At 43.2% G+C, this 24,874-nt stretch overlaps 1 protein-coding gene and 1 long non-coding RNA gene across 2 annotated transcripts; both read left to right on the top strand.

The window, feature by feature from the left end:
* The first annotated feature begins 3,161 nt into the window (after positions 1-3,161).
* Positions 3,162-13,695, top strand: PDK4 (pyruvate dehydrogenase kinase 4). Its single transcript, XM_071735265.1, has 11 exons — positions 3,162-3,525; positions 4,428-4,569; positions 5,589-5,660; positions 6,229-6,413; positions 6,838-6,927; positions 7,434-7,511; positions 8,118-8,194; positions 8,884-8,982; positions 9,265-9,375; positions 9,969-10,082; positions 11,165-13,695. Exons 1-11 carry the CDS (start codon positions 3,372-3,374, stop codon positions 11,306-11,308), a joined length of 1,266 nt encoding a protein of 421 aa, XP_071591366.1. The 5' UTR covers positions 3,162-3,371; the 3' UTR covers positions 11,309-13,695.
* Positions 13,696-22,221: 8,526 nt separating this feature from the next.
* Positions 22,222-22,989, top strand: LOC139792241 (uncharacterized). The gene is made up of 2 exons (XR_011724194.1): positions 22,222-22,360; positions 22,501-22,989. It is a non-coding gene; the product is annotated as an uncharacterized lncRNA (long non-coding RNA).
* The last annotated feature ends 1,885 nt before the right edge of the window (positions 22,990-24,874 follow it).

Below are 24,874 nucleotides of genomic sequence, written 5' to 3'. Positions count from 1 at the left end.
AACAGTATATTGTATATTCCAGCTTTAGTTGGCAGGTGGGTTAGGAAGAACAGCCTTAAATTTGCACCACCACAGAGAAAAGGGTAGGGCAAAATCAGCCCAGAGACCTTCAATGAGACATCATCAACACGTCCAGTTGTCATGTGTTCTGGCTAGCCAGGAGCGTGGCTCTGACCTGAGTACGGTACGTTGTGTCTCTGGCAGTGGGGAGGACATAAGGAACATTGAGGAGGGAGAGAGCTGATTGCAGAGGATAGCAATTAGGAGATAAATGGACAGGAATCTGAGCTCCATTTTTTCCACTCTTTTGGACCCAGATGTTGTGCAGAAAAGCAGAATGGTAACACAGCTCCATTTTCTTAGGGATAGCCAGCAAAACATAAATGTGCCTGAGCAACAAAAAGCATTGTTACCAACTTTTCTGAACTTGCCCCAGGGGGGTTCAGAAGAGGAAAGTTAGAATATTAAAGCAGCAGAAATGGGACACCCTCTGGTAAATGCTGTAGCTCAGTATCTGGCACTCTCCCCACCCAAACACTGTTCTCTGACACCTGCACTTCTGCCACAAGTACTGGAGCTTCAGGAGGAGGGGGGAAATGCTGGTTTGGAGAGGAAATTAAATGAGAACAAACAGTACTGCAGTCAGGACAGATTGTGGAATTATTTGAAGTGGTTCCAGTTTCCACAGCTTAGTCTTCTTCACAGGCAGCTTCTATGGCCATGAATCCTGATATACTGTTACCTTTGTGCCTCACCTAAGCTGTCTTGCCCAATATTCAGGACATCTTTGACAATTATTTCCCAGATACATCATTTATGTTTACAGGAATTGAAAGATAATACTGTTTAGAATCTACCATACACACCATCACACAAAGAATTAGAAGAAAATATGCATCATGAGGGAGACACATGTCTTCCATGTGTCATTGGAGTAATAAAACTTTGTTGTTGCACTAGTGATGTGTTAACTTCTTGTAGAAGTTTGTTTTGACTTGAAAAGCATCCAGGTTTGGAGTTACTGGAGCCTTTCCCTTTTAATAATTGGGGAAGCCAACACACTTCCTATGTTTCCTGCCACTAAAATTGTACTATTTGTTCAGAGCTAAACTGAATATGTAAGATTTGTTTGTTCATCCCTTACTGTATATAAGAACCAGAAAACTATGAGAAAACAGGCTGCTGCATAAAGAAATGGTATGTAGAAAATGGGAATTACTCCTAATAGACTCTTTCCCTACTCAGAGAATATGATTACTACTTCTTCAAGCTACTTGTATTAAGCAGGGTCAGAACACACCCGCAAATTAAAACAAAGTATCTCAGTAGGAACAGAAATAGTAAACTTCTAAACTAAAATAACTGCCTTACATGGAAGACTTGCTTGATTTATTACAAAGTGTAGATCTCGAGATTCATGCCTGCCATTGATTAGTGGCTTCAGGAAGAACAGGAAGCAAAACAAAAGCTATCCCAGGCTTCCTCCAAAATTTAAACAGATTTGTATGATATTTTTATTTCCATGAGTAATTTGCAATTTGCAAAAAAAAAAAAAAAAAAAAAAAAAATTAAAACAGTCAAAAGCAAACCCTAAAATCTATTCTCAATTTTCAACTTCTAGCAAGAGCATCAAAATCAAAATGGTTAATTTGCTATTATAGGATGTCTTAATTTCACATTTCATATGTCAACATTCAGTCATTGTGGTAAAACGTAACATATCCAGTGGAACAATAACAGAGCCAGTCTCCAAATAAAATAATAAAATAGTGAGCTATAAAATCATAAAACTACTCTGCAAGGAGAGTGGTAGGCAGGGAATGACTAGGAAAACAAAATGAGATAAAGTTCAAGAAAATAACCAATGATAAGATGATGTGTTCTCAGCCTATTAAGAATTAAAATATTAATTTATTGTTAGGAAAGTATTTCATCCCCATTAAAAAAGCATACATATCTGTGTATGTGTGTAGGAAAAAAAAAACAAAAACAAAAAAAACAAACCAACATATAAACACTGGATTGAGGAGTTAAATTTAAGTATTAAGGCTATATTTTTTATATTGTTGTTTTATTGCTCTGTGGTCCTGCTGTTTCTGACCCAGATTCAGGATGTCAGGAAATCATTTGCTGACATTAATACCATCCTCCAATGCATTATGCAAACTCTACCTTCAGAGAAGTGGACTTGGCATTTTGGGGAAAAGCCAGGCAGTGCTGGAGATCGAAGCTGCCTCTCCAGTGAAGACAAATGGTGTACAGGCTTTTCCCAACTCATCTGTGACCCTGGAAGATGATCTGACCAAGAGGGAGCTGCTCAGGCAGTCACCCCTTAGGTCAGGTCTCAAGTAAATAAGGGCTATGTCAGTTTGGGACCAGTGCGTCACCAAAGCAGCTGCCTTCATATCTTTGGTCACTATTAATCCAGGTCACAGCGATGACCTACATGTCAAGCACCCTGAATCCTCTGGGTTCTGATTTTCCTACCTTTGCACCTCTGTGTGTTCTCTGTGCCGACCCTGAACTTTCAGTGCCTCCATCACTAACATCTCCCACGCTCGGTTCAAGGAGTTTCCTACCCCTTTGGTTAATCCACAAGACCCCAGCCAGGGTGGCAGCATCAGCCAAGCCTGTCAATAAATTACACCTGATGCAACCACCGCGCTGGCTGGGCCACGCCGAGCCGGACAGGGCGGCCCAGGACAACTTCCCACCCCCCACTCCCCAGAGCACCCCGCCGGCTCCCTCTACCAGGCCGGGTCCCCCTGAGCAGGCGATAAGGAGCGGAAGGAACGCGGCCTCCGCCGATCTTGGCACGGCGGCCGGGCCGCTGACATTGCCCATTCCCCGCTCGGTAAACAAGGTCACCGGAGGCGGCATCGGCCCCACGCCCCCGCGCACGGCCCCGAGCCTCACCGCGGCCTCCCCGGACACTTCGCGGCACTTTTGGGGCTGGCGAGGCGCCCGCTGCGCGCGGGGACGGGAGGTGACAAAGTGGGGGACAAGGAGGGGGGAGGGGTACCCGGGGGGGCCCCGCCAGCGGGCGTGCGTGTCACGAGCCGGGTCACACACCGGGAACGTTCCGTTAGGGGCGGGGGGCGCGGCCTGGCTGAGCCCCGCCCCACCGGGACTGTAAATAGAGGCGGCACGTGAAGCCACCCGCCACAGGCGAGGGGACAGCGCGGGGACTGCTGACAGCCACCTCCCGCCTGACAGACAAACAAACACAGACCGACCGACACACACACACAGACCGACCGACCGACCGGGTTGCCTGCCACCCCGCTATCCCCCGACTGACCAGCTGCTGGGTTACCTGCCACCCACCGGCCCACTGACCGACCGACCCACCGGCCGCCTCCCCGGGAGCCATGAAAGCCGCCCGGATCGCCCTGCGCACCGCCGCCCCCCTGACAAGGGTCAACGGCGGCAGCACCCGCGGCCAGTGCCAGCTGCCGCGGGAAGTGGAGCAGTTTTCCCGCTTCTCTCCCTCCCCGCTCTCCATCAAACAGTTGTTGGACTTCGGTGAGCGGCGGGACGCGGAGGGGACGGGCGGGGCGGGGGGTCCGGTCGGCGTGGGACGGCTGAAACGCGTGGCTCTGAGGCTCGCTTCCCCGCTGAGGGGCGAGCCCGCGGGCTGCGGCTGGAGGGGAGTGCGGGAGCGGCGCCGCTGGGGCAGGATGGGGTGGCGGCGATCTCCCGCCTGGAGGGGTTCGGGTCCACCGCCGCCCCTCGGACCGACTCCCCAGCGCCAAGGCGGCGGGAGCGGAGCGGAGCGGCCCTCTGGAGCGGCGGGACAGAGCCCCGATCGGGTACCTGCCCGCCCATGAGGTGGTGGCGGTGGGGAGGTCGTCTTAGGCCACCAACCCTGGCCTTAGGCAGTCGCCGGCCGGTTGCCAGGCGATGGTCACCTGTGAGTGCCTCGATCAAAGCTGAAGACGCGTTACAGCGCTGTGTCGGGGGTGTTAATGGGATGGGGGGCCGAGGGGGGGAAGCTAAGAGTTTAATCAGCTAATGGGTGTTTTCGTGTACCGCGGTACACGTTATCGGGGAGAAGTCATTAGTCTTGTCCTGATGGAGCAAACAAGCTGTACCCAGATCCGATTACTGCTTTGGCAGCCGTGAAATCCGTGCTCACACGACATTTTCAGGCGTCACTTCCAAGAAGGCCATGTTTACAAAGGCTGGAATGCTTCTTCTAGTGGATTATAAATAAATCTAAAGAGGAGATGTGCAAGTATTCCTCCCAGGAACATGCTGTCTTGCTGTCATGTAAACAACATTCAGCACAAACACATACTGGTAGGAGCACTAGCCAGTACTAGCATGGTGATTGCAAAGGACTATAGTACACAAGTCTGTGGCAAGACATCAGTTTGTATCTAGAAACTTTTTAAAGAAGATTTTTATTTTTCATTTATCCATAGGCTCCACTAATGGATGTGAGAGAACTTCTTTTGCTTTTTTGCGACAAGAACTTCCTGTGAGGTTTGCTAACATACTGAGAGAAATCGATCTTCTTCCTGATAAATTACTAAGCACTCCATCTGTACAATTAGTAAAAGGCTGGTAAGTAAGATCTACTTGAACTCAACCTGCAAAATAACAGAGCTTTGCCAAGTTGGTTGTTGGTTGTTGACCTTTTTGAATAGTACACAACAGTAACATAATACAGTAGAAGTGCACGTCCTTCCTCAAAGCTGAACTGGAAGTTGCTATATGCTCTCCTTTTCTAGCACAATAAAATTGAGTGGAAAAACATCATGGTTATATTGTTATTTGTAAACAGTGTGTTCTTAAGCTAACAGGCTGAAGTAGCTGGTAGAGTGAATCTCCCTTCTTACTCTTTAAGATAGGACAGAAGAAAATGTTTGATTTTCATGTAGCACTACAGACCTCCAGAACTACACAAAAAATAGGAAAGCAGGCTGTATACTTGTTTGGGTCTCTCACAGATGGAATTACTATCAGAGCTTCGATTATATAGCATTTTGCCTTAGCCTTTGCAGCAAGTGTTTGGAATTCAGTCAACATCATGTCTGAAGTTGGCACAGTGGTTGAACCTGGTTTAACCTTTCTGTAATGGCACAACTGCTACATTTGCAAGGGCAGAAGTTTTAGAGTGAGACCCAGAAACTGCTCTTAAACTAGCAAACAGTTGTGCCTTTACAGCATGCGTCAGGGCTGTCAGGTATTAGCACAAGAGGCTCAAGTACTTAGCTTGTGCCAAAGCTGATTGGATTCGGAAAAAATTTCACTTAGGTGGCTTCCTGGTCACCATCATCATTTGGATGATCCTTTGAAACACCTCGCTTCCCAAGAATTGTATGAAGATCCTAGATACCTAAAGTGAGGGTTTAGATTCTTTTCTGAATGACAGGTACAAGAAAACACTTTCAAAAGTTTCTAGAGGTCAGGCAGTCAAGAATTGTCCATCTTTGATTCCAAGCTCAGATGAAACTTTGATAATGCAAAGGTACTTCAGGCTTCTAGCTCACTTGTTAAGAGTAATGATTTGTATTTTTCCTGTCCCTCCCCTGATAAAAATCAAAGGAATAGCATATATTTCTTGTGCTCTTTTCCAATAGGTACATCCAAAGCCTAATGGAGCTGGTTGAGTTCCATCGGAAAAACCCAGATGACCAAAAAGTCTTATCTGAGTAAGATTTTCATTTGTTTCTTTGAACTTTTAATCTCATTCCACTTTTCACAATATAGTCAGTTAGAATAGCTGTTGTCATGAGCTGAATGTGATAATCTCACATAAAGTGCTGTGCACAGAGAAAGCTGGTTTAAATCTCTGGATATGTTTAACATTATTGCCTAAAACACCTGTCGCAGCTTGGTTTCAGGGGCATACTTCCCTTGAACTGTCATGACAGAAATAGCAATAAAAATTAGCTGTGATGTCATATCCCTAACTCTTTCCAAGGTGTCAGCTAGGCATCTCTTCCCCTTTCTCACATTCTTCTCTGTTCAGTTATGAATGCGTAAGCAGGCAGTGAATTTGACGTGGCTAATGATTAAGACTACACCTTTTATATTAAAAATACCACACTCTTCTGATTTAGGTCAGTGAGAACTTAATTTTAAAAGCATGAAAAACAGATTGTATTTTAATATTAAGGTTATTATGTGCTTATCTGTGCTTCTGGAATAGATATTGTACAAAGCTTGCTTTCATGCAGCCTTAGAATAATGTTCTAAAAAGATCTCTTTTTGACCTAGATTTATAGATACATTAATTAGAGTCCGAAACAGACATCATGATGTGGTTCCTACAATGGCACAAGGAGTAATTGAATACAAAGACATTTTCAAAGTAGATCCTGTCACCAATCACAACATTCAGTATTTTTTGGATCGTTTTTACATGAGCCGTATTTCCACCCGGATGCTTATGAACCAACACAGTAAGTAGAAATTTTTACTTGAGGAAAAACTTCAACCTAGTGAGGAACATCTTAATGTAAACATTTCTTTAAAATGTTGAAGGTCTGCTGCAGATGGGTTTTTTTGTGACACCAGAAAGTTAGAAACTGCATATAGGACTTAAAAAAGTAATGGGAAAACTTGTTTGTTTGCTGGACTACAGAATAATCGTACTAAGTCTTGTGTGGGATGTCATTCCTTACATTTGTAAAGCCTTTAGATGTACAGAAAAGCCATCGTGTTTGCTGGCAGTAGATAGCATTTTTAAGTTGCAAAAAGCACATAACAACACTGAATATTTTATGTGATCATATGCTGTGAGCACACTGTATCAGTATAAATTTAAGGCTTTTTAAAAAATAAAGTATCTGAGATTAAACATATTATTGTTTTCATCTCAAACAGCCCTTCTTTTTGATGAGAAATCACGCTCAGGGCACCCAAGGCACATTGGAAGTATTGATCCTTGCTGTGATGTTGCTGAAGTAGTGAATGGTATGTATTCTCACATCCTTAGCATTTCTCTTCATGCTCAGTATTTCTGTCTTATTGCAAACAATTTGAGTAACCAACATGTGTTGTGGCAGATGCTGACTGGCAGCTGAAAGCAGTCTGTCAAAACATGAGCTTTTATAGGACAAAATTCAAAATACAAAGCAGTGGTAAAAACCGTGTTGGAATAAGGCCTGCCAAGTGACAGATGAGGCAGGAGTTCAAGCTGTATGTGGTGCTTAGATCAGTCTTACTTACTGGTAGATAAAAGGCACATCTGCTTTACAGCATTATCAAATTTTACTGAAGAATTACTTGTGCTGCTGTGATTGCCTATTTATTCTCAGTTTTTAATGCACACATTATTATTCCTGTGAAACACAGGCTTACAGTCTGTAATGCCCTAGCAACTAATACAGTTAAAAGTGTTTTACTAAGATGTAAAACAGAGTTCTCCAGTTTGACACTATATTTCACATAATTTAAACTTATTTAAATTAATATTTCAGATGCTTTTGAAAGTTCCAAGATGTTGTGTGACCAGTATTACTTAACATCTCCAGAACTGAAACTTACTCAAGTGAATGGTAAGATGAGATCTTTTATGTCCCTCTTCCAGCCAGTAGCCAAACTGCTGCTTTGTGAAGAGGCTCCCATTTCTGTAGCCACAATGGGATACACCAGCTGGTTTGTCTTGGACTAGTCCCTCTTAATTTTCTGTTCCAACCACCTCATTTGATCTCCTTTATCAGGACTCAAACGTCCTTATACCTTAAACATGAGATTTCCTGAGGTAATACTTAAAATTCGAGAGAGGTAGGGCTGACCTATACTTAGTGTGATACAGATCTGTCTACCAACTTAAATGTGGTGATGAAATGGGGCTGGTTCTGGTCCAAGCTGCCTGCAGCTCGGTGTCTGATCTGCTTAAAATCTTCTAAAATCCTTTACTTAGAAAATGGAATTAATGCTTGATATTTTCTGTTTATTTGAGAAGTAACTGTTATTAAGAAAGTGTTACATTTTCATGAGTGCATAAAATTATTCATATGAGGGAGGAAAAAAAACAGAAGTGAGATGATTTATTTTCTTGTTTGCTCTGGTATGCAACTTGCTTATTGCAAAATCTGGATACAATGCAGAAAAATCCATCACCTTTTCAAATTTTGCTTGTCTTTTTTTCTTTCATCTAGGAAAACATCCAGGAGAGCCAATTAGCATTGTGTATGTTCCATCTCATCTTTTTCACATGCTTTTTGAGCTCTTTAAGGTATGTCAGTATAAGCTCTTTGCTTCCCTTAGTAGTCCAAGCTCTAGCTTCAGTATTTAAAATCTCTAACTAAATCTGAATGAATTAAAGCTTTGTATAGGACAGTGAGATTTCTAAAATTTTGTTCAAGGAAATAGCTTTGGCAGTTGGGAAAGGAATGATTTGAAGTTTGTAGGAGAGTATTTGGACACTTTCATGTGTTGGTAAATGGGATGGGGTAAGGGAGGGAGAGTAAAAATGGGGCATGGGCTTGTGACCACCAGTAGCCTTCCATTTTTAGGGATCACATCTGTACTGCAGGTTTGCCCTGGGGCCTTTTTGTGGAGTGCACCTTTAATTAGTGCTGGACTAATGTGCTGCCAACATGGGTGCAGAATTCTGACAGCCATTAGCAACTGCTAAACTCTACCTTTCTCCAGAAACCTGGTGACACTTAAGGGAGTTAGGTTATTTAATTTACATTGGCCAGGCTATATGCTAGGCAAGAACAGTGTAATCTCTCAGGCACAGAAGAGTCTTGACTATGCTTAGTCCTTGTAAATTGCTAATTGTGCACCTTGGAAGCTGGGCACTGATAGAGATGGAGGGTAACTGTGCTCAGCCCCTTCATTACAGGAGAATGACTTCAAGTGCATACCTTAAGTGCATAAGATCCAACACTTTCTGATTATAGTAACCTTTTTCCATAGAACTCGATGAGGGCAACCGTTGAATTCCAAGAAAACAGTCCTTCCCTTTCTCCAATTGAAGTGACAGTTGTTCTAGGAAAAGAAGACCTGGCAATTAAGGTATTTTGTTAAAACAGAGCTTAATGTAATCTCTATGATGGCATAAGCTGCAGCAAATTCTATTAGAAGAACTTGCAACCTTCGACAGCGGATAAAAGATAATATGCACCAGCTTTTTGTTGATGGCCTCCATTTAGCCACAACTATTTAACTGAAAAATAATATGTACCAAAACAAATGTTTGCATGTATTGCTGTTGGAAGGGATTGTTCAAATACCAGCATGTTAAACACATATTCTTAACACATAATTGTAGTTAACTTTGATCTCTTCTTTTATCAGGTCTCAGACAGAGGAGGTGGTGTTCCAGTAAGGAAAATTGAGCATCTTTTTAGCTACATGTATTCCACAGCACCACGGCCAAGGATGGATGATGGTCGAAATGCCCCTCTTGTAAGATATTTTCAATACTCATGTTAGTAACGAGGTTGTTACAGATGTCAGCCAGGATGAGAAGTTAATAAATAATGAAACACCATGTCTGCCCTACTGCCTTGTGGGGTATGCAAAGATTGAGTCTTACAAATATGAATCAGCACTTTCTGAAGCAAATTTTAATATCTAATTTAGTGGACAAAAATATGCATTTAAGGGTAGAAATGAAGAACATTCCAACCTGAATCTAACCCGTTTTTTACTCTTATACTCCAGTGACTGTAATTTACATGGTCTTCACTACCACTCATTCCTCAAACTTGCTATAAATTATCTTTATGGAGGCAAACACAAATGGAATAGGCTTAGACTATTGTTGTTTATCTACAAGTAGCAAACTCCATTTAATGATGAAGCTGTACTAACAAAAAGAAGGCAGGGAAAATTTTAATCTTCTATAAAAAACCAATTAGACATTTCTGTATTCTTTTAAGAGTTGAAGAAGTGCAGAGGACTTTCTAACAGTTCAAAATATCTGAACACTTTCCAGCTATTTAAGTCATAAGGGCTAGTAACAAAATAATTAAATTTGTCTTGTACTTTATTTTTAGGCTGGCTTTGGGTATGGCTTGCCAATTTCTCGGCTATATGCCAAATACTTTCAAGGAGATCTAAATCTCTATTCCATCTGTGGTTATGGAACAGATGCTATTATCTACTTGAAGGTATGTATTTTGATTTTGTTATATAATAGTGTTACTAAAGATAGTGTTGATAACTACTATTAATGCAGTGAGGTAACTGCTCAGTATCATTTTAAAGTAAACAAATTATTTGTTCATGAATAGAAAAGCTCTCATTTTTATTAAGAAACACTGGTAAGATTTTAAATGGTTTCTAGAATTAAAAACATCACTCAGCTTTAACTGGTCTACTTAAATAACTGCTAGTGAGAACCCCATTAGTTCTGAGATTGTGTTAAGATATATTGTCTGCTGGTCCCTGGAATACAAAGTACTGTGAGAAAGTGAAGTAGCAGAAACAGAACGGTGTGAGCAACACATGTGGTTTCTTCACTGTTCTTTCTTTATTCTGACAACCAGAAAGTGTATAAACTAACCCTTAAAGAGTCTAGTATCTGGTTCTATTCAACATCTTCCATATAGCCCGCACATGGGATTCAGTTATCAGTAATCTTGAATGCCTGGCATGTAACATTACTACTGCTTTTTAAAGTAATATGGAAAAAAGGACTACATATTATTTTCTACATTTTGTACTTTCCTGTAAGAAAAACTTGCTCTGAATTTGTTCTCGTAAACCAAAACCATAGTTTCAAGCATAACCACACAAGTAGTACAAAAGGAAAAGACCATTCAGTTATATACACGTTGCATTTATATTTAACAGTTTTCCAATAGAATTATATTTTTTTTTTTTAGCTTCAAAATATGGAAATAGGAAAGTAATATCTCTTAAATCTCTGAACTTTTATAAGGGAAAGTTCTTTTCCAGGGTTCCCAGGACTACAATGAAAACAGGCTACAGAGTAGCTCCAAAGGCCTGTAAAAATGTGATTGGATGTTACTGCATTTGTCCTGCCACATTACCCAAAGCAAACATAGATACTCAAGCAGAGAAAGGACTGTGTCTATTTTAGAAGCACTTGTATAAAGAATTTGTTTTGTAGTGTCACTGGCTTAACACTGGAAACATACTGCATTAACTTCTTTGCAAAGTGGCATCACTGAGAAGTAGAAACCAAGTAACTTTTTTCTTCTTCATTACTTTTTTTTTTTTTTTTTAGGCCCTATCAACGGATTCAATAGAAAAACTCCCAGTTTTTAACAAGTCAGCTTCCAAGCATTACCAAGCTGCTTCAGAGGCAGATGACTGGTGTGTCCCAAGTAAAGACCCAAAGGACTTATCAAAGCAGAGTGCAGCTGTCTGAAGCTGGTGTGCAGGCACCCAAGGGGATCAAGCTGGTTTCTCACAAAAGACTAAATTTGGAGGTATTCACCTACCTCCAAACAAGCAACCTCTTCAGTTGCAGGACTAGCAGAAGAGAAAGAAGAAAAGGATGTTACAGCCTGGGCTGTATGCACTGAATGTGAAATCTTGCTGGGGACTTCAGGATAAGGAAAAGAGAAGTGTATATGACTTTAAAGAGATGTCTATAGAGGGAAATCAGACTTTTTTTTTCTTATGATCAAAGACTTGACGTGGCAGAGGTGTGCAATTTTTGAGTCCTGTTTAATGCTTGAATTCTGAGTACTGATAAATGTCAGTTATGCTGGTGTATATTTTTCTCCTAGAATAGTTATCAGCAGTTCATCTTACTACAGAACTTCTCAGGTAGGTAGATAACACTTGTACTTTGAAGCTGTATTTATATCATTTGGAAAAGATCCATGTAACATAGCAGTCTTGTATACAAATAGCAGGCAAATACAGCCTGACAGGCAGGGAGGGAGCCCTGGGAGGTAGGGAGAAAGTGTTCTCTATATTTAAGGAAATCCCATTTTAAAAAAGCAACACCTGAATTCCAGTAATAATTCTGATGATGCCTTGTACTCTGAGTTACATTGCTAGATTTTTTTTTAATATTAAGCTGTGCATGGAAAAACTAGCCAAGTAAGGCTCCTGTGCATAAGGTCACTAAGAAGGAAATCAGGATATTTTAGAAAGCTACTGGAAAGAAATGTGAAGCTGCTTGGTGACAGCAGCTGTCAGGTTAGACTAGCTCTAGCCTACATCCCTGCACTCCAGAAAGCATGTTCTAAGTAAGTAGGATAGGATTTTCCAAGAACTGAAGTCAGAAATGCAAGCTGAATGGAAATAGTTTGGTGATCTGTATCATGTAAGCATGATGTGGGAAACAGCAGCCTGTTTAAACCATGATCTTGTTCCTTTTTGTCCTGCTGTTAGGAGATGAGTGGCTCAGTACACTAAACAAAAAACTGTCTATTACCTTTGACAAGTTTGTACTGGACCACAGTAGCTTAAAGAGGTCTATGGACATTCTATACCCTAAAACTGTGATGAGCATTGTAGGTCAGTTTGGAAGGTTTTCAGGAAGAGTGGTGTTGGAACTAGAATTTTATTCTAAGAAATTTTTATTGCAATGAAAAGGCCTAGGAAATGAGAAGTTTCAAAATATGAACAGGACTGAAAGCTATAAAATAGCTTTTATGAACAGCAAAATAATGGGCAATTGTCTCAAGAACAGTGCCAGTGGGAAAACTTTCCATTTTCAATAAGCTCCTTCCTTTCCTGTCTTCTTTGCATTTCCCCCTTGCAAGCAAGGTAAAATTAATAATGAAATAGAAGTCAAACTGCTGGATGTTTCCCAACTGTCCAGTCAGACTTAATCAGGGCTATATATCAGGACCTGGATTTTCTTCTTAATAATAAATTACCTTAAGTTCATGTGATCCTTTACAAGAAGTTGCAAGTACAGTATTTAAAGCATCCTCCTCAGTCATATGGCAGTTTTCTACAATAGATTTGTATTTATTGGATGGAAAGCCACTCCTTACTCTACTGTGAATATCAAGCATTTTTTTTAATAGGAATGAGAGAAAGCTGGAACTACTTTTGTGTTCTAGGAGTCCTGTTGGGACAAATTTCTCAATCAAAAATAAATAGTATTCTGATATACTTAATTTCTTTTAAAAAATATAAGTATTGTGATAACTACTGAACATAATGACTTCAGTACTGCATCAAGGCTGGTTTTATCCCTGTGAATAAGCTGCACTCATGTATCTGAGCTCAGCTCAGTGAATGAAAGAGGTAATGAAAATGAAATATATTTGTCTAGAATATACAGGTGTGGAAAAGCTGCAATCACTGCCTTAATATACTTGAATATTTGTTGATTTTGTATTGAAAACAAGTTCACGAAAACATACTCAAGTTGTCATTGTTGTCAAGTAAACACAAACTACACCTCTCTGTCTGCACCTGGTAATGCTTAAACATTATGTTATGATCTCATGAAACACTGCACATCTGTAACAGAGCTGAGGAGCTGCAACTTCTATCTCAAAGCAGCTGAAGCAGATGGGGTGCTGTAAACATGTCTGTAGTTCTACTCACAGAGAGAGGCTGCAGAACACATTCATGGTGCAGGCAGAGGTGTGTTATAGCACTTAGGGAACCCACTTGGAGTATCTGTAATATTAAAAATTGCTGAAGGGCTGTCTACCTAGAAAATACGGTACCTTTTGTCAGCATTTAATGAATTTTTATTTCTGAAAGTAGAACCAAAGTTTTAAGCCTTTTACTTGGATGTAGATGTTCAAATAATTTTATAATAAAATCTTCTAAATGGTTGGTTTGTATCTTTATTTTCTGCTAAGAAATCTAGTGCAAGCAAGGGCATTTTTTTAATTTTAGAAATAGCATTTCCAGAGATGTACCACTCTGACATACATCTGTCTGCTAGGTGTTTTGGGAAGAACAATCCAGAACTACAAGCATGCCACATATTTCAGTAAGCTGCTGCAGCAAAGCAAAACAAAACCAACAACACAAACACTCATTGTGCTCTCCATCCACCTTTATTGTCTCGCAATCCCTAGAGCAGGGGCCAATCCCTAGAGTGCCAGGGACACAGCTGGCTTGATGTACAGCCCTGACTGGAGAGTGTGTGAGACAATGTGGTCTCCTTGTGACATGCTGCCCTCAGGCCATCAGTTTCAGCTAAGATCCTGCAGTCTGGAAGGCAATACAAGTTGAAATGTGTTTTTTTTTCTCTCTTTCTGGCACAAATTCAGTGAGTGACAGAGGCTGTGCACCCAGCCTGTGATTCAGCAAAGCACCAGAGGTGTGGTACTGGCTCACTTCTGGCTTGTCATAGGTTCACTGACATCAGCAAGTTCTTTCACAGCTAAAAGGAGTTCTGGTTGCATAGGAGCTAAGCAGGTGCTGTACTTCCTTTGCCCCCTGATCAGGACCTTACAACGTTCATGATGTTGGCAGAAACCATGCCAAAGCACCCTATGTTTTCCATCCAGATCATTAGCTAAAACACACAGATTTTGTTACTGGTACCTTGGGCACACATCCAGATTATTCTCCCTGGAGCCTTGATAAGCAGTTGTTCATTATCATCTTTTCCCTATCACTTAACCAACCTTTAAAATCCACCAGACTTTGCCCTTAGCATGCCACAAAGTCTTCTCAAAGCATTATTACAAAACAAGCTTTGATAAGAAACACTAGTGGACTGGAAAAATAGATTGGCTTTCCCCCCCTTCCCCTTCATAAGTGATGATGACTTGAAAGGATCAGGTTATGACTCCTGAGAGCTGTTTGCCCTTAAATTCTTGAGAAGTTTTGGCCAACAGGAGGAAGAACTTGGCAGTCCATGATCCCTCAGCTCAGCCAGTTGGAGGAGAGGTAGGGATGGTGAGGAGGATGGGACTCACTGCTGGGTTAATATCTTTGGGTTTGCAATCCCTAGAAGCTGGCAACACAACCTGAAGCATCAGTATCTTGATCCTGTACTACAGTCCCTAAAGTGGCTTTGCAAGTCAGCACTGGCATGGACATTTAAGACAATGACTGATTCAGTACCTGGCCAGATGCTGCTCACTCACAGGAAGGAAAGGGCAGAAACTCCCTGTGGGCAGTCTGAATTCTTCCCTGCCATCCATAATGCTGGATGGCACAGCAAGATGCTAGAACAGAAACCTTTGTCTTCAGAATATTCTGAGGCCCCTTAATGTAATCTTTTTTATAAGCAGAAAAATATGTATGGGCTATCAGGAGCTGCTCCTCTCACCAGCTCGACTCTATATTCCTTCCGCAGCTATGACAGCAAACCAAAACAGCACAACAGAAATGCCCACATAGAATTAGCACAGATTTTCTTGTGTCATCTTCTTGGTTTTTAGTTCCTAGCTGGAAGATGCCAGAAAAGAAAGGATCTACCTGATTTTCTGCTGTGTGAGTGAGTGAGCCTTAAGAGCTGCCTTCCTGGAGTCATGTCCTGAAAAGCCGGACAGACCTGCAGTGCTGGGAAACACAGCAAGAGGAGTGAGCACCATTCCTGCCATTTGGGGCTGCAGAGCATCCTCTTGGAAGGTCACAGAGAGTTTCAAGTTTCAGACAGCCACACTTTAAATTACATTAATATGATACCTCCAGATATGCCCTGTCTGGAAGGCAAGTAGGAAAGAAAGTAAAAAATATAATTCTTTCCATTGTTGCTTATAGGTTGCGTGTTCTGTAGATTGTCACCTTAGGGGACTGGGACTGAAAACTAAGGACCTTGGCATGGGATTCAGCACACCAAGTAAAACACCTTACCATGAGACTGTGTACGTGTCTGTATGAATGTGCCAATGTGTGAGTTGGATATCTGAGCTCCCTCTCTGGTGACCAGAGTTGATATAATCAGAGGATCCCACAAAGCTACCAGCTCCTCCTGAAGCAGACACCTAAATATGGACAGCTGAATAGCTCTCCTGTCTTCAGTGGCAGAGTTCAACTAACAACAATGGGACCCCAGACACTGGGGGCACATATAAGCACCTGCTTTTAGATGATTCAAGCTGTGAGCTGACTCCCACCTAATTCAGTCGCCTAAAAATAGACATTGGATGCTATATTAGGAAGCCTGAAGTACTCTGCCTGTCTCTCATCTGTCACTCCAGAAGAACAGACATCTTCCACAGGTCCTTTGTCACGTCTGCTATCCCATGCAAATCCCTTATATGGATGCTCTTGGCTTTTCGATTGGCAATAAGGATTTATGTTTAGGTAAATGACTCAAGTCCCCTTAGTAATTCTGGGTGGTTGTGGAAAGCTGGAAAGGCAGAGCTCAAAACAACTTCACTGCTCTGTCATTGCTGGCCAGGGTGGATTGAGAATGGAAAATCCCAGACCATATTTATTCTGCAGCAAATGCCAGTGGGTACATTGCAGAGGAATGCCACTGGCTGCCAGCACAAGCTGTGTCAGCCTGGCACTGTCACTGCACAGCTCATCCCCACTGCCTGCATTTCCCAGCATCTCAGGTCTGTCTGGTTTTGAGGCTGGTCAGGGTGCCACATGACCCCAGGAGAGCATGGGACTCATCATTCAGGGCTCTACACCCCACAGGGCAGCAGCAGAAACACCTGAGAGCCCTATCTGAGCCACACTTACTCCTCCTGGCACACCCTAATACCACTTAACGTGCTTACAGGGCAGAAATTTTACAGCAAATTAGAAGTTAGCTGCAAATGATGATGACTATCAAACACCATAAGGCACACCAAGAAATCAGGTGTACAGAAAGCTCTTTTCTGAGTGTTTATGCTTGTTTTCTGAGTGTTATGCTTCTGAGTGTTTAGGTTTTCTCTTTTCTAGTGGCTGTTGTCCGCAACACTCCTGGTTAATTTTTAACAAATTAACTGGGAAACAGGGTGGAATACCTGGCAGGGATATTTGTCCTTTCCTCCAATCACTGTGGCATGCAGCACGATGAGTAATGTGCATTACAAAGGGTATTGGTGAACCAGAGCCACTCCCCTGCTTACAAAGAGTATTACTGGAGGAATTCAACCTTTGTGCAGCAGTGAATCAGGAGGTTTATACCACTCTTGGATATTAACAGGTGTTTTTCATTGCTTTACAGACCATAGGTAGGAAGCTATTTACTCAGGCATAAAACTTAATTTTTTTGTTGACGCAGAAGCACTTGTTTGTGCTTAGTTAGGGCCTGTTACAAAACATCCTGTAATCACTGGACAACTTTCTAATCAACTTTGCCTCAGGTTTTACATAAGTACATGATAAAGAAAACATAATTTTCAAACCCTGACCGGGGACACTCTTAACTTTTCCTTCATGTTATTTGTGGTGATGCTGCTTGTTGGTCCAGATCACTTCTTGAGCTTTGCCTCTGTGGCTTTGTCCTCCTGTTCTCTCTACTCCTGCTTCCAGGCTGTGCACACTCTGACCATACCTTCTGTAGCTGAAGGATAGGAACAGTGCTTCAGAGTCACACTTCCAAAACTTTTGATAATTTTTCAATGCCACTGGGTGGTCAGTTCATTCAAGCACACACAAAAATATTTTTTTTTTAAAAATCATAGCACCTTCTGTATATTACCAGGTTTCTGTCTCTTGAATGACAACATCCATTTTGGAACAGCTGGAGAAATGGCAAAACCACTCACTGGAGTACCATAAATTGAAGCAGGCAGACCTTGGAAATTATAGTACAGAGATCAGTATTATTCAGGTCTGACTGAAAGAGATGTTTTCATCCTTCTCTAAAGAATTATCCTTTCTCCTTAACTCTGCAGCAGCATTATACTCCACACCTGTGAGTACTGATGTTAAGGGAGAGGCTGTCTGGACTTTAAATCTGCACTATTGCAACCAAGCAGATCAGAGAAGAACTTCACATCCTCTCCTTCTTTCCAGGAATAAACACACCCACTGCTGTAGGAAATGAGAATTTGGGGGGTAAGGTCTGGCCTCAACAGCACGCTTTTTCAGAGGTGGGGTGTTTCACTTCATACGAAAACAAAGGAGATCCCAGAAAAGCTGTTGACAGTGAAAGGCTAAAATAAATGCTCTTCATCATATCTTTAAAGTATGTTAAGACTGGAAGTTTTGTTGCTTATTTTTAATGTAAACATTTCTAGCATAATAGAAGTATTCTGGTGTACATTATGTTAAGCCTTCATTTATAGAAGTGGGGTTTTTTTAATAATAAGATTCAGAATCAGTTAATCAATTGTTCTAATTCCTATTGTGTATGAGTATGGAAATCAGCTAATCAATAGGCTGTCTGCAATCATGTTCAAGAACTGCTGATATAATTCACTGTTCTTTCCAGGAAGATGCTTCAGTGATATGCTAACCCTTCATCTTTTATGTAAGTAATAAAAAAGTGTAATATAATGTGGGATCCACACATTAACCAATGTAAATTATAAATATTAGAGTAGCAATAGTTTATCTTTAGACTTCACATCATGCCCACCGAAATCTGTAACAAGCTTCCCACTGAGACCAGTGAAGTGTGGAAAAAGCCAAAATGTTTTGAACTGCTGGTCAGCTGAGGCACATACCCTTCTGAAGGTCTATAGAGGACAACAAATAAACTGATTTTTAACTTCTTCAGAGTGCAACACCAGACAAGAGGCTGACCTCACTGTGTTACCTGCCGTGCAGTCTGCAAGATACCATGGGCTGTGCTGGAGGAATTTACTATCAAGTGACACACCTAGGGAAGGACATACATTTACACATTCAATGCATTGAATGTAAACATGTGTATATGCACATATGGCCAATCCAAAGGTACTGAACCAGCTGACAGCTCTTGCTTAAGCCCCACCTCCCTCATCCAGCACAGTGCAACCCTTATACTGGCAAACCTTGAGCTCCAAGCATCGCAGCCCACAGGGAGCTGAGCTGTCTGTCAGTCTTTCTCCTCAAGCCACGTGAGACCAGGTCCACACTGGGGAAGTCTGGGTGCTGTTGTTTCTGAGGTGTGTGTGCCCATTCAGCAAAGCCAGCAGTTTGTCATTGTGTCCCCAACCACTGAAAGCTCACCTGGGATAAAGGACTTTGCCCACACCTGGAGACAGAAGGACAGCTCTCTTTAATGGCACACAACAGTGACCAACCACAGCTTGTGCTCATTTCACACAGCTGAGGATTTTTTGCAGGGAAAAAAAGAAAAAAAAAAAAATGGACTAAGAGTGTCCAAACCCCAAACAATGTGAGGGTCTGCTTCAATGAGGCTGGAAGATTATTCCAGCTGTTTGGGGCTGGGAGAGTGAAAAAGCAAAGCTTGCCTCCCATAGTCAGTGGAGCTCCAGACACTCGGATGTGAATAGCTTGGTTTAAGCAGAGGGCAGACTGGCAGCAAGTGCTTGATAAAAGGACACAAAACAGGACAGTAAATAAGGAGTGAACAATTACAAACCTTAAAAATACCCTTCAGGAAACGTGTGGCTGCTATGCAGTTGCTGGCTCTTTTGTTCTGCTTGCAGCTTTCCCAGCTTTCCATCCTTTTTTTTTTTTTTTTTTTTTTTTTTTTTTTTAAAAGACAAACATTTGCTAAATATAGATCACAGCCTCCTTTGCTGGGGGGACTGCAGAAACCAGCAGTGCCTCTTGACCTTGTTCTGGCACCTCCAGAGCAAGAGGCAGGGAACCCAGGGGGACAGGGTGTTCCTGGTCTGCTGCAGGAGGATCTTACAAACATAGAATCATAGAATCATAGAATCATAGAATTAGCCGGGTTGGAAGGGACCTCAGAGATCATCAAGTCCAACCCTTGACCCACTGGAGCAGTTGCTAGACCATGGCACTGAGTGCCACATCCAGTCTTTTTTTAAATGTCTCCAGGGACGGAGAATCTACCACCTCACCGGGCAGTCCATTCCATAGCCTAATCACCCTCTCCGTGAAGAAATTCTTTCTAATATCTAATCTAAACCTCCCCTGGCGCAACTTAAGATTGTGTCCTCTTGTCTTGTTGGAGGTCATCTGTGAAAAGAGTCCAGCTCCCACCTCGCTACATCCTCCTTTCAGGTAGTTGTAGACAGCAATGAGGTCTCCCCTGAGCCTCCTCTTCTTCAGGCTGAACAGCCCCAGCTCTCTCAGCCTCTCCCCATAGGGCCTGTGCTCGAGTCCCTTCACCAGCCTGGTTGCCCTCCTTTGGACTTGTTCCAGGGCCTCTACATCCTTCTTAAACTGAGGGGCCCAGAACTGGACACAGTACTCGAGGTGTGGCCTCACCAGCGCTGAGTACAGGGGAAGAATCACCTCCCTGGACCTGCTGGTGACGCTGTTTCTGATACAGGCCAGGATGCCATTGGCCTTCTTGGCCACCTGGGCACACTGCTGGCTCATGTTCAGTTTCTTGTTAATGCAGACTCCCAGGTCCCTTTCTGCCTGGCTGCTCTCCAGCCACTCTGTCCCCAGCCTGTAGCGCTGCATGGGGTTGTTGTGGCCAAAGTGCAGGACCCGGCACTTGGCCTTGTTGAACCTCATCCCGTTGGAATCGGCCCAGCTCTCCAGCCTGTCCAGGTCCCTCTGCAGAGCCCTCCTGCCTTCGAGTTGGTCTACACTTCCCCCCAGCTTGGTGTCATCTGCGAACTTGCTGATGATGGACTCAATCCCTTCGTCCAAGTCATCGATAAAGATATTAAAAAGAACTGGGCCCAACACTGATCCTTGGGGGACACCACTGGTGACCGGCCTCCAACTCGATGCAGCCCCGTTCACCACCACCCTCTGGGCCCGGCCCTCCAGCCAGTTCCTAACCCAGCACAGGGTGCTCCTGTCCAAGCTGTGGGCTGACAGCTTTTTCAGGAGAATGCTGTGGGGGACGGTGTCAAAGGCTTTGCTGAAGTCCAGGTAGACCACATCCACCGCCTTCCCCTCATCCATCAGACGGGTCACCTGATCATAAAAGGAGATCAGGTTGGTCAGGCAGGACCTGCCCTTCCTAAACCCGTGCTGGCTGGGTCTGATCCCTGGCCCATCCTGCAGGTGCTGTGTGATTGCACTGAGGATGATCTGCTCCATAACCCTGCCAGGCACTGAGGTCAGGCTGACGGGCCTGTAGTTTCCCGGGTCCTCCTTCCGGCCCTTTTTGTGGATTGGCATAACATTCGCCAACTTCCAATCATCTGGGATGTCCCCAGTGAGCCAGGATGTTTATGTGGAGTCAGCAAGAGCAGCCCCTGAGATGGACACGTCACTGCTCTCTCGGCCTTTCAAGACTGCTGGAAGGAGCAGTGTCAAAGTTCAAACTCATGTTTGAGTCTGTTCCAAGCACTGCCTGCAGCTTGCTTCTGCCTACACAGAACCCTTTAGCCTCACCAGTGCACCCAGGTCACCTGAAAAAGAAGGGGAGTCCGGGCTGCCTCTCTTCCCCTTTCTATTCCCCACAGCTCTCCCTGTGCTGGGGTTGGGGCCAGTGACTGGGCTGAAACTCTCTCACACTTCCAGCACAGCCAGGAGACAGCAAGTACTGTGTCCTGTGTCCCATGAGTACTCCTTATCCAGGCAGACCCAATCTTCTGTCAAAGCTCTTGAGGGGATGGGAAAGGGACAGCAGTGCTAAGGGAACACTGGGTGTGAAACTCAGGTATAGCCCCGAAACGCAAAGGTGCGTGGGTGCTGCCCAAGGTGCCCCACAAGAGGGAACCAGGATGCCTGCAGGAGAGGGTGCCAGGTCCTGCTGGAGATTCAGCCAACTGGAAAGAAAAGTAGGAGAGATGGGTTACAGAGGCTTTTGGCACCCAGCCCCCTACAGCTGTGTCAGGGTGTCTTGGGTGCTGAAGCTTGCTAATGCCACATGTTTGCTGGGGATCAAGTTGTGTGTTCACTTGTTTGTCTGTTGTTAAGGTCCCCCAGAGAGACCACAGCTGCCCCCCAACACAAGTGCAGGAGAAAATGTTCATGTTTGCTCTGAACTTGCAGTGGGGAAGCTGCTCTCCATGGAGGGGCTGGAGCCCATGCTTGTGGGTCACAAGTGCTTCATGCCAGGGACAAGCCTTTGGGTGTACCTGCCTGGGCACATGGAAATTGACTGTGACCAAGAGAGGACTCTTGTATTCAAAGCATTGTCATCTTTAAGTATCATAAGTTACAGTTCACAGCCATCAAAATGCTGATTTTTATTGTTTAGTAAACAATGCTTCATCTCTTTGGTTTACATTGGAATTCTTTTGTTTCCTCATTTACTGTTGTATTTCATCTCCATATGTATATGAGCAGTCTTCCTGGTTTATTGAGACATCCATGTGAAAATCCACATCACTTCTAATGCCAGATTTCCCTTTTCTCCCACAGTTTGCCGTTGCCCGCACTCAGATCAGCTGAGAATTTTGTTTCCCCTGCACAGTCTCCTGACACACTGCTCATCACCATCCAGATTGAGGATGGCCTGGCCAGGGCAGGATGCAGCCTCCACTCCAGCAGCGCTAAAAGAAGCTGCTCAAGATAAATGATTTCACGTGGGGGGACATTTCTGGTAAGCCTTAGATCTCTAGAAGGTCCTGGTGTCATTAGAAGCCAAGGTCACTCGTCTGTGCTTGCTCTCACGCCACTGGAGGATGCAATATTTGCTTTTGAGCAAAGCTGGCAGTGCAATGAGTCTCTCTTGTGCTTCAGATTACAGGTTAGGAACCTTCCACCATCACACTGACAGATGAAATGTGTGAGCACAGCTCATCTCATCTGGTGCTGAATGAGGCAAGGCACACTGCTTGCCTCCCCACATCCATCCAGCATTCAGGTTTCATCCATCTGCCATATGAGCAAGGGGCATTTGACTGAAGACTTTGTTTCAGCAGGCTGAGCAAACAGGAAGGAAGGAAGCTATTTCCAGCAAGGTATAGTTCAGAGCAGCTGGATCCAAGAGATGTGCTCACCACAGACGTAGGCAGGCAGCGTGCCCTTGAGTTCAGGGCAGCCACACACTTTTCCCCCAGCAGTGAACTTGGAAACAGCAGGACAGACTCACCAAAGTGCTGGCTCAGCTTTGGGAGGTAGATGTAATTCAACAGACTTTGCTGCAACTGTGTCTTTAGTGTCAGTTTTACTCTGCATGAATGTTAAAATAACTATATTGCTTTTTGTCATTAAATGGCTTTGCCCTGATGGCAGTGATGTCTCTTTACCTGTGGGCTCCTGCATGCTGTGTTCTTGTAGTCAGCCCAGACACTGCCCTGCCCTGCAGCAGTGCCTGTGTTTTCATACTGTGTGAACCAGTGCCTGTATATTTATAGGTCACACAGCTCTGTCCCCTCCTTTGTAGTGTTATTACAAAGTAGACTTTCTGTGAGTATTTTCCTCAGATTTTAGCAGTTTTTAATCCTTAGTGCCTGATCAACACAAATAACCAACAAGCTTATAGCTATATGGGGGCAGGGCAACTCCCTGCTGACAGTTAATATTGACATAATCTAACGAGGTGCTAATTACAGTACAAAGAACCTAAACAGCCAGATCAATTGCACTATTAAAAGCCTAAAATGTTATGTGATTCTGACACTAGGCAAAAGGCTGATACCAGCATCCCTAGACAGCCGTGGCTTGAAAGAACATGAACTGAACTGACTGGTTCACAAATGGTGTAAAATCCCCATGTGCCTTACTGTCCTTTTTCCCAATGATTTATTGGTGATTTAGCAGCACTCCTTAGGGTGCCTGTGCAAGGTAAAGGGCAACACACAGCTGCCAAGTGCTAGGAAAACGTTAGCTCTGTATTAAAATCAAGCAGGTCATTGGAATGCGTATGATCCATAGTCACCTTTCCACTTTGTGCCTTACAAAGCTTAAGATGCATTTGGAGAAATAGTCAGAAACAAATTTCTGAGCAGCCAACCAATTTCATCTGACAGCTGCTGTATATAGCAATCTTTTCTGACCCACTTGTCTGCTGTAAAGGAGGTCCCTGCCATTCTACAAATAGAGACTGTGGTAGATCTTTCCACTACTTTAATATAATTCTCGTGGAGGTTAAGGTGTCAGACGCTAGCAAGGTTTTGGCATCTCTGCTAATAGCACGTTCTGCACTGTCATTTAGCAGAAGAGCAAACCCTAGGGAGTACAGGGAAATTCTACTCCCATATTCTGAAAATAAATGGAAATATTGCTGTGTCTGACCCATTTATGTCTTGTAGCATTTCAGAAAAGCAGCAGCAGCCCTTCAAGAGCCCTGCAAACCTTCCAGAGCACTGAAAAGCTGGTATGCCTCTTTGGCTTCTCAGAGTTTAATAAAAGTATAAAACATTATAGGCCACCCCAGGCTGTTTCAATCTTCCTTCCAATCTTAAAGACTGAACTCTTGTGTGTCTAATTTAAAGGTACTTGCCCCATGAGCAAAACCTCTTGCCAAAAGCATTAACACATTTTCACAGGACCTTCTTCAAATATGAATGAGCCTCTGGTCCAGTAGTGCTTTCTGCTAAAAGTAAATCTGGCACCTTTCAAAGGCAGATCAGACCTTTTCGCCTAACCCTTCACATTTTTGTTTCTGACATATTACAAAAATAGTTTTCAGTCTTTCTCAGTCTGGGAGATTATATGTAAATTCATGATCCCAACAGTTAACTGGATTCTGTGAAAAGTAGTGTATAGGCTGTATGATATTGCCCACGGAAAGAGGATAAATGGTCTTTCAAGATAGTAAGTGGCTTTGAATAAATAAAGTTTCATTGATGCCAAAAGACTAATGGCAATTTATTGGTTTCAGCTCTGATACCCTGATTTGGATTGGAAAACTCTGATTGAAACTAGATTGAAGATTTGGACTGGGATCTCTGTGCAAGTGTCCTCACACAGGCCCATGCAGAGCTGCCAGAATTAAAATGGATATTTCCACAACATTCTGTTTTTGTGTAGTCAAGAATTTTGGTCCAAATTTTTTCAAGATGATATAGACAGTCTCATCATTCTCCACACAGCCCTAATGACTATGCCAGGTAAGAGCATGAAAAGGAGTCAGGCAACCCATCCCCTTCTCCTTGCCAGCTCTAAGCCT

The sequence above is a fragment of the Heliangelus exortis genome, chromosome 2 (assembly GCF_036169615.1).
Source record: "Heliangelus exortis chromosome 2, bHelExo1.hap1, whole genome shotgun sequence".
Classification (NCBI taxonomy): domain Eukaryota; kingdom Metazoa; phylum Chordata; class Aves; order Apodiformes; family Trochilidae; genus Heliangelus; species Heliangelus exortis.
This window is presented reverse-complemented; position numbering and strand designations above follow the sequence as displayed.